This window comes from Parambassis ranga, chromosome 2 (assembly GCF_900634625.1).
Source record: "Parambassis ranga chromosome 2, fParRan2.1, whole genome shotgun sequence".
Lineage (NCBI taxonomy): Eukaryota > Metazoa > Chordata > Actinopteri > Ambassidae > Parambassis > Parambassis ranga.
In genome coordinates this window covers 16,276,073-16,293,037 of record NC_041023.1, presented here as the reverse complement: position 1 = coordinate 16,293,037, position 16,965 = coordinate 16,276,073, and the positions used below count along the sequence as shown (strand labels likewise).

The 16,965-nt window shown below is 40.4% G+C and overlaps 2 protein-coding genes across 3 annotated transcripts in view; both read left to right on the top strand.

Moving 5' to 3' along the window:
• The window catches only part of hivep3a (HIVEP zinc finger 3a), a 31,533-nt gene extending 27,618 nt beyond the window's left edge, over positions 1 to 3,915 (top strand). For both annotated transcript variants that reach the window (XM_028396414.1, XM_028396420.1), the window contains 2 exons: positions 581 to 1,101; positions 2,917 to 3,915. In XM_028396414.1, coding sequence (XP_028252215.1) covers positions 581 to 1,101; positions 2,917 to 3,381 — 986 coding nt within the window. In that variant the 3' untranslated portion in view covers positions 3,382 to 3,915. The remainder of the gene's footprint in view (positions 1 to 580; positions 1,102 to 2,916) is intronic.
• A 9,136-nt stretch (positions 3,916 to 13,051) lies between these two features.
• edn2 (endothelin 2) lies at positions 13,052 to 15,714 on the top strand. The gene is made up of 5 exons (XM_028399197.1): positions 13,052 to 13,177; positions 13,677 to 13,830; positions 13,943 to 14,059; positions 14,602 to 14,685; positions 14,769 to 15,714. Exons 1-5 carry the CDS (start codon positions 13,111 to 13,113, stop codon positions 14,848 to 14,850), a joined length of 504 nt encoding a protein of 167 aa, XP_028254998.1. The 5' UTR covers positions 13,052 to 13,110; the 3' UTR covers positions 14,851 to 15,714.
• Positions 15,715 to 16,965: the final 1,251 nt, after the last annotated feature.

The following is a 16,965-nucleotide window of genomic DNA, read 5'->3' as shown; positions in this document are numbered from 1 at the left end:
ACTTGTCTTTCTATTCTGGTTAGAGCCCATTTGTGCTCTTCTTGGCAGTTACTCACATGGAATAGCCTTCATTTCTCAGAACAAGAATGGACTGTGAAGTTTCAGAAGAAAGTACTCTTTTTCTGGCCATTTTGAGGGTATAATCGAACCTATAAATGCTGATGCTCCAGATACTCAACCAGCTCAAATGAAGGCTAGTTTTATAGCTTTTCTGATCAACCGTTTTCAGCTGTACTAATATAATTTTTCTAAATGTAGAACACATTTTTCAGTCTTTCCAGCAACAGTTGCTTCTCTAACACCATTGTTTATATCTTTCTCTCTTGTCATTGTGTTAACACACACCTGATTGCTGCAGAGAAACCTGTTTTTATAGAGGCCTGTACACCTGCTGATGATTAATTCATCAAGGACTGATGATCAGCAGCACCTGCTGCAGCTCGCCTTTTTTCTATTAACTTCTATTTTCTATTAACTCTATCAACTATTGGTAGCTATGAGATATGGCTTCATCTGTGATTGGTCATGAGAAATATAAACAAGAGAGCTGTGTGAAAGAGAGATTTATTTTCTGTCTTAGGAGTCTGTGAGGTTCACTCAGATCAACACAAAGCAGATCCACGCTCTGCTCTGGGGGAAGGCGGGGATCTTGATGATGACAACACAAAGGACAGGCATAGCAGACATGATGAAGACAGGTCCACAGTGACTGAAAGCTCTTACAGTAATAGTGGGAAAGCTCCTCTGGTGCAACCTGAACCCAGCCCTTCACTCCCGCTTACCCCTAAAGATTCTACCCAAAGGGGCTCCGCCAGTGCCAGGAGGGCCCTGTTCGCCCACAGACGCCTGGACGCTTCAGGAGGCTCTGGAGGCTTCCATTCTCCTCCTCGTAGTCCTTCACCCGGGCCTCACCATTCCCCTCCTGCTCCTACTTTATCCAGTTGTCATGTCTCCACCGCACTCCAGAGACCACTCTCCCCAGATAGAGGCCTTTCTCCTATAATAGTCCTCTCCCTGGGACCGGATTCCTCTGGGCGTCTAGGCTCCCTGGCTGAAACCTCCTGTCCTCATCCCAGGGACCAACAACCTACAGCGAGACTGGTGAGTTACTGAATAAATAATGATGACATAACTTTTTTTTCTTCATATGAGCCATTGTGTTTTTCTTATGCTTTAGTAAGAAATTGTCTCAGTGTGTATAATTACCGCTGGTCAAACCGTGGCTTTTGTTCAAGCCACAGTCTTCACTCACCTGTGACTCGATCCAAGTCTGTTAGTTTAGCCTACAGTTTTAAATAAGTCGGCATTCAGCTCACAAAGCCAATCCTGTGTGGCTCAGTTAAATCCACGTAAGTCAACATCTAGAACAAATATAGATAGGCTGGTACATACGAGGCTATTTTAAAGTCGCACATTTATTGGAAAGGGAAGGAAAGGCAACTCTCTTGTTTTATATCAAGTCAAACCAAGCCTGCAGCTCCCAGACTTAAAATAATGCAGGAGAGCCCCCAAATAGACACAACATGTTTTCCCTGGGCAGCCGCTGATAAAATGAGAAGCAGGCCCATCGTTAAATACCAAAGATTGGAACCACATGTCCACGACCAAAACAACATGGCTACATATCTCAGCTCATGCTAATAAAATGTAAAAAAAAAAAAAAACATGCCTACCTGAAACTTGTGGTTATGTTACAGTTTAACCTCACTGCTTCCTCCTCACACTTACTAATACATAACATTACGTAATACATGTGTGACTGTCAGTTGTATTTAGAAACACAAATATGCCTTTGAACATAATGACCTGCTCAGATTGTTTTTTATAAAATGAATTAACTCCAGAAAAAATGTAAGGAGCACAGAATATAATGTAAAGTGTGTTCTTGAATATATAACCTTTCCTTTAAGATTTCTCTCAGTCCATTATCTTCTACTAGTATGTTTTCTGATGACAGTAGCTCCCTTGTATGTGCCGATAATTGCATCAGTGCTGTTGCACCATGACAACGTGCAGCATCTCCACTGGCTAAATATACAGATGTGGAGAGCAACACATGAACCGCTAATATCACGACCATCATTTGTTGACTACTTTTCATGATGCATTGTGGGATGCTTTGTGTACACTGTATGGTGTTCACTGATTTTTACTACAGCACAACAAAATGGCAAACTATGTAGTGAGAGAGAGAGAGGGTATTTGACACAGGTCAACAGCAAGGATGATGAAGTTTTTTAGCTCTTGTTAGCATCTTATCAGCTGTGATATGTGATACCTCATACTTGTCGGTTTTATTCAGCAGCACTGATCCATGTTGGATGCCTAAATAGTGTCTGGGGAAAAAAAAGCAAAAAGTTGAGCAATATGCAAACAAAAGCACGGTCACATGACCTTAAAGTCACCACAGCCAGATTGCTGCTGTTAATCCTCTGACATTGTTTGTGGTCCAATTTTACCACCTGTTAACCATCAGTGCTGTATCCACTGGTGTGTTTTATATGGTAGAATTAAATGTGAACATCTTTTGAGCTCGTGTGCACTCACAGGCGCACGACCAAAAACTCATTGACTTCAGGATGACTTCAGGGTGAGAGAACGGGAAGTACTAAATGCTAACACATTCCCTGTAGGACTCATTTCTGCAGCATTAGTCACCTTCTCACTTGAGCTTGATTAATGCTTGTGTGCTGCACCTGTTTACTTCTTTAAACCGAGTGGAACATGGTGCAGTTTGAGCTCATCATTTTCAACAATTTATCCACACTTTAGAGATAAGAGACACAGGAAGGAGAGGTGCATGGTAAAATATGTTTTCTCTGCATGTCCAGTCTGAAAGACATTTCAGATACTCAATTCTGAAATCTAGACCCAGCAGATCCATTCAGGTTTCTTTTCATCTCATCGTTCTTGCAGTCAGTGGATGAGGTCAGTCTGACCCACATCGCCCCGCATCCCACGCGGCCTCGGGGAGCCCACAACCTCCTGAGTCACCTCCCGTTGCACTCGCAGCAGCCGAGCAGAACCCCGAGCCTCCTGATACCCATCGGAGGGATTCACATGATCCAGCCCAGGTCCCACCTGCCTATGTACAGCTTGGTGGGAAAAGGGGAGTCCAGGAGACTGAGCAACTCTCCAAAGGGAAGGCTCGCCCTGCCGCCACCACAGGACACCCTCAAAGAGACAAGTGGCCAAGCTAGCACCCCACCTCCCGAGTCATTACGACAAAAGACTCAAGGATGCTTTGGCATCCAACAACCATCGAGTCCCGGGACTGAGACGAGACACTCGGAGGTGAGCACAGCTATTACGGAGAGACGTGTTTACCCCGAGACCACCCAAGGCCAAAAAAAGGCTCCTTCTTCCCAGACACAACTCTGATAGGAAGCAGAGTCTGAAAAGGGACAGTGCAAGAGACTGAAGACCAGGGTCCAAATCCTGCAGCACACTCTGGTTCAGAACCCCACAACTAAAGGCAAGAGCACTTCAGCACCGCTTCTGAATGACGCTGTTATGTAATTATATGAATATTATATATATAGACACTATGTTAGATATGCAGTATGTTTTGTAAATCTTTTTTACCCTCTTGTTTGATGTCATCGGTGTTAATTTATTTGTGCTATTATGCAAATTCTGTACTATATGCAAAAGCAGCTGGAATGAAAATAGACAAAGTTTTAATCAGTTTCCCTATTAACCCCGTCAACAGCTCTAATATACTATTGCTGTGTTCATGTACTGTATTGCCAAAATGGATATAGAAAGGTACTACAAATATTTATTCACCTCCCCCGACCAGTATTTTGAAGTGCAATTTTTTCTGTCAAGATTGTGGTTTTGAAACGTCATTCTTTAAAGGCTGTAACTATTATTTGTCGATTCCGTTGTCGTCTTCGTTTTGTGTTTAAAGAAGCAGGGTTACGATCAAGCTCCTTTTTCTAAGATTTTTAGGAAATGAAGTTTCAGATCAAAAACTTTTTGGAGTGCACTGATTTGATACCCAGTGGAAACCTGTTTCACGGTAGCTACGGTACACTTTGTTTTTTGTTTGTTTTTTTTTTCACAGATACATGTATTTTTGTGTTGTTGCTTTTCTAAATGATACAATCACTCTGTCATTATCATGTTTGCCATTAAACTTCTCATTTTTACAGATTTATATTAAAACTCTTGTGCATGTGTGTGTGTTTTTCTTAGATTATAATTATTATTATAAGTCAGGCTTATTTTTAATGTTTAAAGATGCAGTATGAAGAATTTAAATCACATGTAGTATGCTCTCATGTGAGGAACACTTAAAGGCCCTGTGTGGAGAAAGGGTATTGTTGTTTTTAGGCTACAGTACAGCCAAAACTCTGAAGTGCCAAAATCTTCAGACCCTCTGGTGCACAGACCAGAGCTAACAATATTTGAGTACTACTAATGTGGAGGAAGTGGGGTTTATGACCTATAATGCAGCCAACCACCAGGGGGCAGTCAAAGTAAATTGACCTTACTTGACAGCTCTCATACAGAGCTGTTATATTGTCCGTCTTTATATACAGTCTATGAGTAAGAGTTTGGCAGGTGTTACCAAGATGGCGGCAGCCAGCGCCACCTCCCCTGTGCATCAAAAGCAGAAACCAGTGGGTCACATCACTGAAGGTAAGTCAAACTTTATTTACATTCTTTTGGTTGGTACGTGTGATTATACAATACAAAAAAATTATTTTTGCTATATTTGTACAAATTTGCCTTTTATATAGGTTACCATGCCAACCACCCTGGGCTTCAGTGTTAATCTGCTGTACCTGAATGACATCGTTTTGTCCAGTGTTCCTCCCCTGTTTGGAGTTCATGCCAAGTTTAAACCTATGGCTCTGGGCTCTGAGGGGCCCAACCATCACTGTAAGACTACAACTAAAATTTTGATTGCTAACAAGGAACTAAGAACTATCACAAGCTACAGTGATGTTATTCAGAAGCTGCCTTCATACCATGCTGGATGGATGAGGAACCCCCCCCCTTCCCTGCCGACTGAGGTAAGGTAAACCTAGTTTTGCACACACTATGATGATGGGAATGGCACCACCCTGTGGCCCACATGAGGTTGTGCATCATGTTTAAATCCCACTTTTAAAAAGAACTTACACTAACATTTCTTGAAACCTGCAAATTGTGTGTGTTGTGTTGTGTTGTGTCTTGTTCCCTAACATTATTGTTCCTCTTCTCCCTGCTGTGTACACCCACATGTCATCATGTTTATTCCTCCACCTGAAGAAGCCACATGTGACCACTGGGTGGCAGGAGAAACCAAGCCAAATCTACTGAGGCCACCTTATCACCGTCTGCTGAAACAGATGACATCATATAGTGAAGGTACTGAGCGGCACACTGGAACCCTGAAGGGAGATTTTACTGTGTTTTTTCACATTTGATGGAAAGTGATAGGAAACTGCAGGCAACAACTGTGAGGAAAAGACAAACCTGCAGATAGCAGGTAAACCACTGTTGTTTTAAAGACACAAAAACATTCTTTCCCTGAAGCTCTGTTATTTACAGATGATTCCCAGTGCTGCTATATGATTGTGGGGGAAAAAACACATAATTGATTGGTTTCCAGATATAATGAGATGCTCACTGCCTAAATAGGTAAAATTAATACATCACCAAAATAAGCTAAAATTCTCAAGCATATTCAGGCAAAACTGATAAAAGACATTTTTGTATATTGTATGTATTTTTGGTATTTGTGTACTATTGTCTATGACCAACAGATAATATAGACAATACAAATAGGCATCTACATACTGCTAATTTGATTTGAACAATAGACACTACCGTTAAAAAAAGCTTGGGGTCAAATGTCTTAATTTTTAAAAATGTTTTTTTTTCGATGAAGATAACATTAAAGTAATCAGACATACAGTCTAGACATTGTTAATGTGGTAAATGACTATTCTAGTTAGAAAAGGCTGGTTTTTAATGGAATATATACAAAGGTATACAGAGGCCTTTTTCCAGCATCACTCCTGTGTTCCAATGATACATTGTGTTAGCTAATCCTGTTAAAAAGACTAATTGATGATTAGAAAACTCCTGTGAAATTATGTTAGCACACCTGAACTGTTATGCTGATCAGAGAAGCTATAGAACTGGCCTGGTGACCTCAAAGTTTTGAACGGTAGTGTATGTATATGTTATATGTATAAAACAAAGATAGGACCTGAGCTTCTTGAAAGTTCCATCCATTTGTTGCTTGTTTGATGTGATAAGTTTCATTTGAAAGAAGAGTTCCCTTCAAGGAAAGTTTCGTATTGTTTAAAAGTGAAACAAAAATCAATGAATGAATGGGGGATTTCTTTAAACTCACATTTCCAAGAATCATAAGTCATCATAGCATCAAACAACAAAAAGTCAACAAGCAGGAAAGATTAATGGCCACATGCTCAATAATGACATTCTGTTACAGCAAAACAAAACAACAAAAACAGATTTAAATAATGGTATGCTTTATCCTCTAAAATATCAGCATTTTTAAAATGGACTTCTGTGGCTTTTTAAATTTTTAACCCATTTTCCTTATTAAACCCAGACAAAACGGAATGATGCTAAATCCAGAGTCCACAGTGACAGGTTCAGTATGCAGAATAATATTACATTTCTATTTTTTTTTAAGGCTGAGGGGCTTTATGTAGACGCTCTCTCACCATTTGACATAGTGACATCTATCATCCTGAGCAGACTTTGTTGACTGAGTTTTAGATTTGATTGCTTCTGACAGGATCAATAGGAGCATGAATGAACATGGCAGACTGTTGCAGACAGGCGTGGCAGACACCCTCATGATGAACACACACAGTCTGAGTGTAGTTTCACTCTGTATGTCCCACATGCCGCAGGTGATGCTTCTTATCAGAACTTCCATCTACTCATGCAGTTTGGCCCATATTCTTGGCCTCGCTCACATCAGGGTCCTGTCTGTGAGTCACTGCGCTCTTTGTGTCTTTCATTTACCCATAAGGAAGAAGGATGGCATGCCCATTTTTCTCTGATGTGGCGTCACATTCCTGATAGTGTAAACGGTTTAAAGGAAAGGAGGTGGGGGAGTCCTGCATGCTGATCTCATGAATGTGTTAAATCACCTTTCAAAGTTTTGTCTTACTTCACCACATTCACGCAAAAACATTTGAAATGATGATGTGGTGTTGATGTATATTTCGACCACTACTGTCTGAATATGGAAGACAGCTGCAGACACAGCAGACATTTAGGTGTTATTACACTGTAAAAAAAAACATGTTGCCAAACCATGTTGGTGAGTTAAAAGTAGAGATGGCACGATACCAGTTTGTAATGTCTGATACTGATACCACAAAATTTAGTATCTGCAGATACTGATTCCAATCTGTTTTTTTGAACATTTCAGGGGACCAATTACCTAGATTTAAAGACCTGGATGAAAAAGACATCCACAGACCATTTACATGACAGTTTAAGCCAATAAATCAATACAATGATAATAATTATTAACAATAATTATTGTCCGATATCCGATCCTGAAATTTTGCACAGTATCAGTCCGATACCGAAGCTGAATATCGGTACATCTCTAGTTAAAAATAGCTAGTCAAACTAGCAAGTCAAACCACCTTGCCAATAGAATATTAGAAGGCATTCTATTTAGCTTACTAATATTGACATCAAAACAAAGGTTAGGTTTCCAGCCCAAAACACCAAAACTTACGGTAGCTATCCTTACATAAGCAAAGCAGCCTTGCATGCATACAGTTTGATGTGATCAATGTCAGTGTCAATAGAAATTCTGTTCTGTACTTATATCAAAGCCATACATAGATACAGTGGCTTGCAAAAGTATTCATACCCCTTGAACTTTTCCACATTTTCTCACATTATTCCCACAAAAATAAATATATTTTATTGGAATGTTATGTGAAAGACCAACACAAAGTGGAATACAGTTGTGAGGTAGAAAGAAAGTTAAACATGAGTTAATTTTGTTTTTACAAATAAAAAACTGAAAGGTGCAGTTTGCAAAAGTATTCAGCCCCCTTTTCTCTGAGTGCATCCAATTGCCTTCAGAAGTTGCCTGATGATTTCTGACTGATCGAATGTTGACCTAATGACTAGATACAGTCAACCTGTGTGTAATTTAATCTCAGTCCAAATACAGCTGTTCTGTGACGGCCTCTGTGGTTTGTTGAGAGAATACTGGGGCGCAAACAGCATCATGAAGTGCAAGGAACACAGCAGACAGGTCAGGAATACAGTTGTGGTGATATTTAAAGCAGGGTTAGGCTATACAAAGATTTCCCAAGCTTTGAACATCTCACAGACCACTGTTCAGTCCATCATCGGCGAATGGAAGGAGTATGGCACAACTGCAAACCTACTGAGACATGGTCATCCACCTAAACTAACAGGCCAAACAAGGAGAGCACTGATCAGAGACACAGCCAAGAGGCCCATAGTGACTGTGGATGAACTGCAGAGATCTACAGCTAAGGTGGGGGAATCTGTCCATGGGACAACTATCAGTCATGCACTGCACAAATCTGGACCTAATTGAAGAGTGGCATTAAGAAAGCCATTGTTAAAGTAAACCATAAGAAGCCATGTGAGTGACCTAGCAATCATGTGGAAGAAGGTGCTCTGGTCAGATGAGACCAAAATTGAACTTTTTGGCCTAAATGCAAAACGCTATATGTGGCAGAAACCTAACACTGCACATCACTCTGAACACACCATACCCACTGTCAAACATGGTGGTGGCAGCATCGTGCTCTGGGGCTGCTTCTCTTCAGCAGGGACAGGGAAGCAGGTCAGAGTTGATGGGAAGATGGATGGAGCCAAATACAGGGCAATCTTGGAGGAAAACCTGTTGGAGTCTGCAAAACACTTGATACTGGGGCGGAGATTCACCTTCCAACAGGACAACAACCCTAAACATAAAGCCAAAGCTACAGTGGAATGGTTTAAAATGAGACATATTAATGTGTTAGAATGACCCAGTCAAAGTCCAGACCTAAATACAATCGAGAATCTGTGGCAAGATCTGAAAACTGCTATTCACAAACGTTCTCCATCTAATTTGACTCAGTTTGAATTGTTTTGCAACGAAGAATGGGCAAAGATTTCAGTCTGTAGATGTGCAAAGCTGGTAGAGACATACCCCAAAAGACTTGCAGCTATAATTGCAGCAAAAGGGGGTTCCACAACGTATTGCCTCAGGGGGGCTGAATACTTTTGCACACTACAGTTTTCAGTTTTTTAATTGTAAAAAAAAAATGAACTCATGTTTAATTTTCTTTCTGCTTCATAATTGTGTGCCACTTTGTGTTGGTCTTTCACATAACATTCCAATAAAATATATTTATGTTTGTGGTCATAATGTGAGAAAATGTGGAAAAGTTCAAGGGGTATGAATACTTTTGCAAGCCACTGTATAAGACATACACGGGAAATCTGTCAAAGAAGCTTGCTATCTAATGTGATGAAATTACAACAGAGAATAGAATAGGATACGTTGTTAGTTTATATCCTTATAAAGACTAATTTTCCAGACATGGCTCTCCTCAGAGTCAGCAGCTGTGTTAGTTTCCCAGTGCACGTGCAGCTGATGACCCTGCAGTGAGCTTCCTTTAAGCTATAGCGTTTTCCTCTTGTTTGAAGAGACGAGGCTTTGAGGATGTGTTTTTAATGTAATCATAACATATGACGCGATGCACATGCTTTGGTGTTGGATATCCCTTGCATAATTTTCACTTTATTGTGTGAGTAGTTGTGCGTTAATGCATCACCTCATCCCGGAAGAATTCGAAAAAGAATCCACAATCATGTCTCCGCTATTTGTTTGTCATTGTGATGTCTCACATTCCTGTGCAGCAGCCGGAAGTGAGGACAGATAAGGGCAAGTTTTTCTATACTGTGACCCGAGAGTGAGTGTGTGTGTTTGTGTGTGTGTGTGGAGGGGAAGGGGACAGAGAAAGGAGGAGAGGAAATGAGTGGCAGTGGTCACGCTTAGATAGAGCCCATTCCTCCAGTCTGCACAGCTCCACAAATATTTACTCCAGACGACAACTTCTTTTTTCTTCACAGTACCAAATAGTTGGGTAAATGCCAAGCTTTTTGCATTGTGCCATCCATTTGTCACTTCCCCTTAAGCCCCAGAAACTATGACCAAACACATTATGTTTGCATCATCAGTGTTTTTTTTCCTTCCTGTGTCCCTCTGTTTCTATCTTTTGTGTTTCCGATGATGTAAAATTCCTCGACATAAAAGTTTCCATCCAACTTCCTGTTTTTTAAATACTAGTGCTTTCTCTGGCCTCTGCTTTAAGTTGACCATTTATGGTAAACAATAAAACCAATGATCACTGCTGCTGATTAAACTTCAAAAGCCATTGTTATTATAAAGTACAGGCTATTAGATATTAATATGGTTAAACATGTTCATTCTATATGGCATTTGTAGGTCATATGCTTTCACAATTTAAAAACAAAAACATGACCCATACTTGTTTATTCTAAATTAATTTTAAAGATTTGAACTTTGCACTTACTGTGTATATGAAAACATCTATAGACTCCTCCAGTATTTTGACCTCTCTGGTATCATGGTTTCTTTACACAACTGAGGCCGGAATCTATTTTTGTTCCAGCTTCTTCAGGTCCAACAGGGAGTCGAGCAAACCCCAAACCTGGGAAGCTTATGTAACATGCTGCAGGTGTATGGTGGGACCGCACACAGTGACTAGAGTGTCAGCGATCAGCAGCTGGTGGCACGGCATGGCTGGAAATGTATCCAAAATGCACCCGGCAGTACTCGAGGGTATAAGATAAATGTGCCACTGAAAAAAAAAACTCAACAGTTTCCATACATACCATTCTTAAATTGGTACTGACTCCTGTTTTAGGTAGCAAGATGCTAATTATTTAGACCAAAGCTTTAAAATTGTCCCTGATAGACTTTTATTATATAAAATAATAAACCAAAATATTGTATGTATTATTTTTATATAATTACAACAAACAGGCTGTTTGAGGAGCTTCTAGCTGGAACTTTAGTTTCATCATCACCCCTATTTGTACGTCTCATTCCAGGTGTATTTTATATAATTGTGTTATCAAATGCACACTGTTTATTCGTTCCTATGCTGGTACATACCTGTGGATTTGAATTATATAAGCCATCCTTTATCTGATAAGAGTAAGGAATACCTTCAGCTGTGTGTATAGCATGCTTCAACTTTTAAGACTGAGACAGAGTGTGTGTATGTGGTTTTCAGATGGCTGCGTATCTCTTTACGAAGGCCAGAGCACAGAGAGATGTTGTTTTGTGTGGGACGATGGTACCATGACCTCACCTTCCTGTGTGTGTGTGGGTGGGTGGGGGGTGGGGGGGTACGTGGTGCTGACAGCTGTCTTTGACTTTGAGGGTCATATCGGACTGTGCGACACATACAGGCCCCTCTGTCGCTGCTGTTCGTTTCCTCTGCCGCTCCAGCTTCATCCGCATGTCCAACGCCTCTGGAAAAAAACCTGTTGTAACCTCTGCCACTCCAGTCCTGAGTGGGCACTGTGGATTTTTCTATTCTATAGCTAAGTTAGTATTTATTACAAGCAGGAGTCACACTGTGTAACCAAGCAAGCAGATGAAAGAAATCTAGTGCGAATGTGATTCTTCTCCTGATTGATCTTTTTGGAAAAATCATAATAATGAAAAGTGGCTGTAGTTTAGCTTGGCGACAACAGGGTTAAAGACTATGGGTCCACTAGTTTTACTAATAGGACTGAAATCATGTGACTATATGTATACAGGACATGATTCTCCTTTATACCATCTCACTATAATCATCTCTGCTACAAGTAAGCATTCATGTTGGTGTCCATAGGTAACTGTCTGAGAACTTTTTTTCACTTTTTAATCTTTATTCATGTATTTATTTATTTATCTGTCCTGTCTAGTGACATTTTCTTGAAAAGATACATCTTTGAATTCCAGCTCAAGGTCAATGTGAACTCAATTATCTGTGGAAATGGCGATTTATTCAGCGGATAAAATGAGAATAAATCATTTTCATACAGTCTTACCAGTGTTAAGACTGCATTCACTGATGAGTCTTCTTTACAAACAGTCTACCTGCTCATTAGGCTCATTGTGCACTACTACTACTCAACATAAATCATATTCAAAAATAAAAAATCCTGCATCAGATCAGTACTGGGAGGTGGTCAGGATCGTCACTGCAGAGAACAAGATAACATCATCAGCAAACTTGATTATTGCTAACTATTCATTAGAAAATAAGAAGTTCCCAGTAAAAGGTTACCTACCTACCAGCTCATGTTGTGATGTTAATAATGCATATTGCATAAAAATGAGGATTAATCAGGGGAAGCATGATGGGGATTTTAACACTAAATGTGTAGAATGTTGACATTAGTATCCCTGCCACATGCATGAGAAATTGTTTGCTAAACATCTGTCCTGTTCTTCCTATTATCTGTTCTCTCTCTTACACACATCTCCACAGACTGGCAGATTAAAACACACACACACACACACACCAGCCATTGTAACTCAACATAATTCCTCCTGAAATCTACACCCAGCTCTCACATATTTTTTATATAACTTGTAATTGTGCTTAATATTTACTGCTATTTAAAATCATGTGTTTAAATTTGACATCTTGTCCCTCCAAAAAAAAAATATGACAACTATGATAAACCAATCCGGATTACTCATACCTGCCTCGCACGTTCTTCCTGCCCTTGTTGGACTATGGGGGGGCGCTGACGGTGTTAATAAGGTCACTGCTGGAATGCGCGTCTACGTTTGTGTGAGTGTATATCAGGAGGAGGAGGGAGGGAGGGGGAGGAGGGGGGTGCAGGCAGGCAGGTGGAGTCTCAGTGTGTTGTGTAAGTTTCAACAACACGACAGTACACGGGGGTTAAGGAGGGGCTTGTGATATCACACACACACTGTGTGTGTGTGGGGGGGGGTGTATAAGTAGCTGCTGCCGACGAGGACGTGAACACAAATCACCTGTTGCTGCTGCCGTAGCTCCACATAGACTTTAAAACAGACTCCAGTCACAGAGGATGAGGATGGCTTCCTTCATGTGCAAGACACTGACTCTAATCATCATCTGCATGGCTCTGCAGGAAGGTGAGTGGCTTTTATTTGTCACTTTTATTGATTTTTTGGGAATTTTGCAGGTTAAATACTTTTTTTTATGTGTTATGGGTGAAATTTAATAATAAATACATAATGCAGTAAATAGTTACATTTGACATATTTAAAGGAGATTTAATGCAGCAGGCTGCAGCATTTCAGTGTGCAGCCTTTGACCCTCTGAGAGTGTAAATACACTATAAGATCTGGGTTCACCCTTTCCAGAGAATATTTCCCTGCGATAAGTAGCGCACCTTTTATTGAACAGTAATCATTTTATTAGCACTAAACTATTATACATAAGCGTCTGGGCAGCCTGCAGGATTGTTTGACTTGGATTACCTTCACCTGTATGCACACAACAGCATTAGCGGTTGGTGTTATGCTGCCAAGTGGGTTTTGTTTGTTTTTGCGCATGATAATCACTAATTGCAGAAGGCTTAGTTGGCTCTTTGTGTAATCTCTGAATTCTTTTTTTTCTGTGTTTTGCTAGGTTGTGGACTCCCCTTATCAGAGAAGGCAGAGCTGCCAGCTCAGGCACCACAGCCACACCGCGTCAGGACCAAACGCTGCTCCTGTAACAGCTGGGAAGATAAAGAATGCATCTACTTCTGCCACCTGGATATAATCTGGGTCAACACGCCAAGGTAAGGCAGACTCTAGAGAAGTAGCAAAAACTTAACCCGAGGATGCTTTCTAGGCATTATTGTTTAACAGTTGCAATGTAAGTGTATGAATAAGTTTCATTTTTTCTTTTAGTAAACTTCTTCCTTATGGTCTGGGAAGCCCCCTGTCTCGTCGGCGCCGCCGGTCAGCCGACCGATGCCAATGCCTGAACCCGTCTGATAAAACCTGCCAAGGTTTCTGCCATAAAAGGTGAGTGCTCCTTTCCTCCTTCCCTGTCTGGTCCCGTCTACCTACAGCAGAGCCCTACGCCCCTCCCTCTGAGTGCTACAGTAGATCCTATCAAAGTGGTGTCTCCCTGAACAGTATGAGGAAGGCAAAAAAAAGTGATTGAGCGTCTGATAGTCGCTGTACACATGAGGGCAGGAGTCATACTGAAAAGAAAAGGCTGCATTTCCTTGAAGGAAAACAAAGGGTTATTAGCAGAGCTGCTATTTTTAGAAAGTTTACATTTCTGCTTTTGCTAAAAGGAATGTTTGTTGCGTCTTTGTTATTGTGGTCATGAAACCACCAGTATGAATTAGTCACCATCTGTAGATGTTATCTAAGGACATGTTGTTCAGCATTCTTACCCACGAAGCATCTAAATATTGATTAGATTGGATAGAAATTGCTGGGGACATCCTGAACTTATTGACCCTGGTCAGCTTGTAAAGCCTCATTTTCTGTGACAGAGTTTCTTTCTTTGAAAGAGTTTATCCTTATTTTAATGCTCTTATTTGATCTGTCCACAGCTCAGAGGATTGCCAGAATGTTGTAGCAAGAGGTGTGGTAGAATCTACAAGGACAAATGGTGACAAACTGCTGGCGTCTTTCAGGTAAATGAAGATCAGTTCATATTTGCATGTTTTGAGGAACACAAGAAGCATCTCTGACCTGGTTTTTATTATCTTTCCTGTAGATCTGTGGTCAAATCTAACACGGCAGTTCTGTCATCAAAGAAGAACACTGCTAGAGTCAACAAGAGTAGAACCATGAGGTAGAGGCCCGAGCGAAAAAGCTTGTTCAACGTCTATGAACCTGAGACTCTTCCGGGGTTGCAGGGGCACTGGATCAAGAGAGAGACTGATCCACGGTGAAGGATCGAGCCCTCGGGCATGAGCATGAAGAGGGGCGGAGTCCTCTGTGGAAGCATCAATAGTAGCTAACCTGCCAAAGAAGGATCTCTCTCAAAGAAAATACCTTCAAACAGGTCAATAGTTTGGTTTCAATGGATGAAGCCACTTTATGACTCACCTGCACGGACACTTTTAAAACTACAGCAAAGGATTACAGGATCGTTCCACATAACAGTCATAGGAACTCATTATTTAATTATTCTTGGAAGTACTCTGTCCATTGCTGACCTTTGTTTTCCTCTGCATCAGAGCCTGGAATCTGTTGTGCTGCCTAATGTTTAGGACAAACTAGCTTTTAATTATCGGGCAGTACTTGTGCTAAAACGGCAGCTTTGTTCACTCGCTGCTTGTTGTAATATGAAGGTCATCTATTTGGGCTTTATCCACTGTCAACTCCTCACACTCCAACACACATACATTATACTTTCTGTTAGCAACATCAGGGTCTTTTTACTGCACATCACTATTTTTTGGATCGGTGATAAAGCCTGAGTGTTCCAGTGATGTACAGTTATGACCCTGAACCCTGAAGTGCACTACACGAGACATTTTACCTGTGGACCTTCATTGCGTAATGAAGCCAAGTCGCTCCACCTCACATGTCTCATTGCCGTATGTGATGAAGAGTTCATCATCTTTAGGTTTAGTGATGATGCTAAAGGATTGTAAATAGACCTATTATTTATTCTCTAATTTATTCAGAGATGTATTTATATTTCTAATGATGTAAGCGCTGCTTTTTGAATGAAAAAAATAAAATACACAAATATTTTTACAGACTTTTTTTTACTTTGTTCATCATTTATCAACTACTGTAAATGACATATTTATGGTGATTTTTCACCCTATTTTATTAATGTATTATTATTTAAAGACAAGACAAGGTGCAGTGGTACTTGAGAATTGCTTATATTTTATACTTTGAAATACTGTTTGAATAAGTTCAATATTTTAGAGTATATAATATAATTAGGTATAATTAAAATAAATAGCATTTTATATATATAAAAGTGCTGGTTAACAGTCTTTATTTGTAACTTGGTTATTATGATTCTAGTCTGTCTACGTAGGTCCCAACATGAACGAAGCTACAACTAGCAGCTGATTAGCCTAGATTAGCAAAGTTAATGCTACCAGCCTATCATGCATAAGTATATGTAAAATGAAGATAGCTGCTCAGCATATCTTCACTCATTTTATCAAGACTCTGCCCTGAGCTAAGCACAATAGTTAGAAACTCTCTTATACAGGTTATTCTAACTATTGTGCCAACTTTATCTTAATTCTTTATGATCTTAGTGCAGCTGTTGGTGCTGTAAATTGTAGCGGTTTAACTTACCATCTCCAGAAGAAGACTGTCTTACCCTAAAAGAGCTTCAAGGACACTCACCATAGGTAATTATTACATGCCTTTTCACAGCTGACATTACTTGTGGTGTACCACAGGGATCAATTTTAGGTCCTGTTTTATTTTTTAATATGCATGCCTCCAATTTGCTGAATGAATACTGCATGGTTGAATCACCCATGTCCTTGTAGATCTATCGGTCTTGGTCCACTTTGAGCTAACCAAAACCCCCACACATCCAGAAGAGTAATAACTGATACACATATCACAGACCCACACATCAAAAACGTTGTCAAAGTTTGACCTGGTGCCATTTGTTACAGGTATGATGTGAGCCAGCTTGAGCCTCAGATCCTTGCAAGGTGCCTTTTTCATTGTGTGTCGATGAAGATTCCCAGTCATCAAGGTCATTTGTCACATGGCTCATCTGATTGTTTCAAATTTGAAAGGTGACCAACCTTTTGCCATCAGCATCAAGTGCATGTTTTTGCAAAAGCAGATGTGACTACTTTGACGTTGCACTTAATATTCACGTATAATGCGCAGGCCTGCTGTAAAGTTGCTGCTGGTTAGAAGTGTGTGGTTACTACACACAGGATTTCTTTGTTGTGCGGTGATTATCTGTACGCAGT

Coding starts and splice junctions, on each gene's coding strand:
- edn2 (XM_028399197.1), top strand. CDS start 13,111: ATGAGGATGGCTTCCTTCATGTGCAAGACACTGACTCTAATCATCATC. Junction 13,831..13,942: donor ATCTGGGTCAACACGCCAAG/GTAAGGCAGACT, acceptor TTTTTCTTTTAG/TAAACTTCTTCCTTATGGTC. Junction 14,060..14,601: donor CAAGGTTTCTGCCATAAAAG/GTGAGTGCTCCT, acceptor ATCTGTCCACAG/CTCAGAGGATTGCCAGAATG.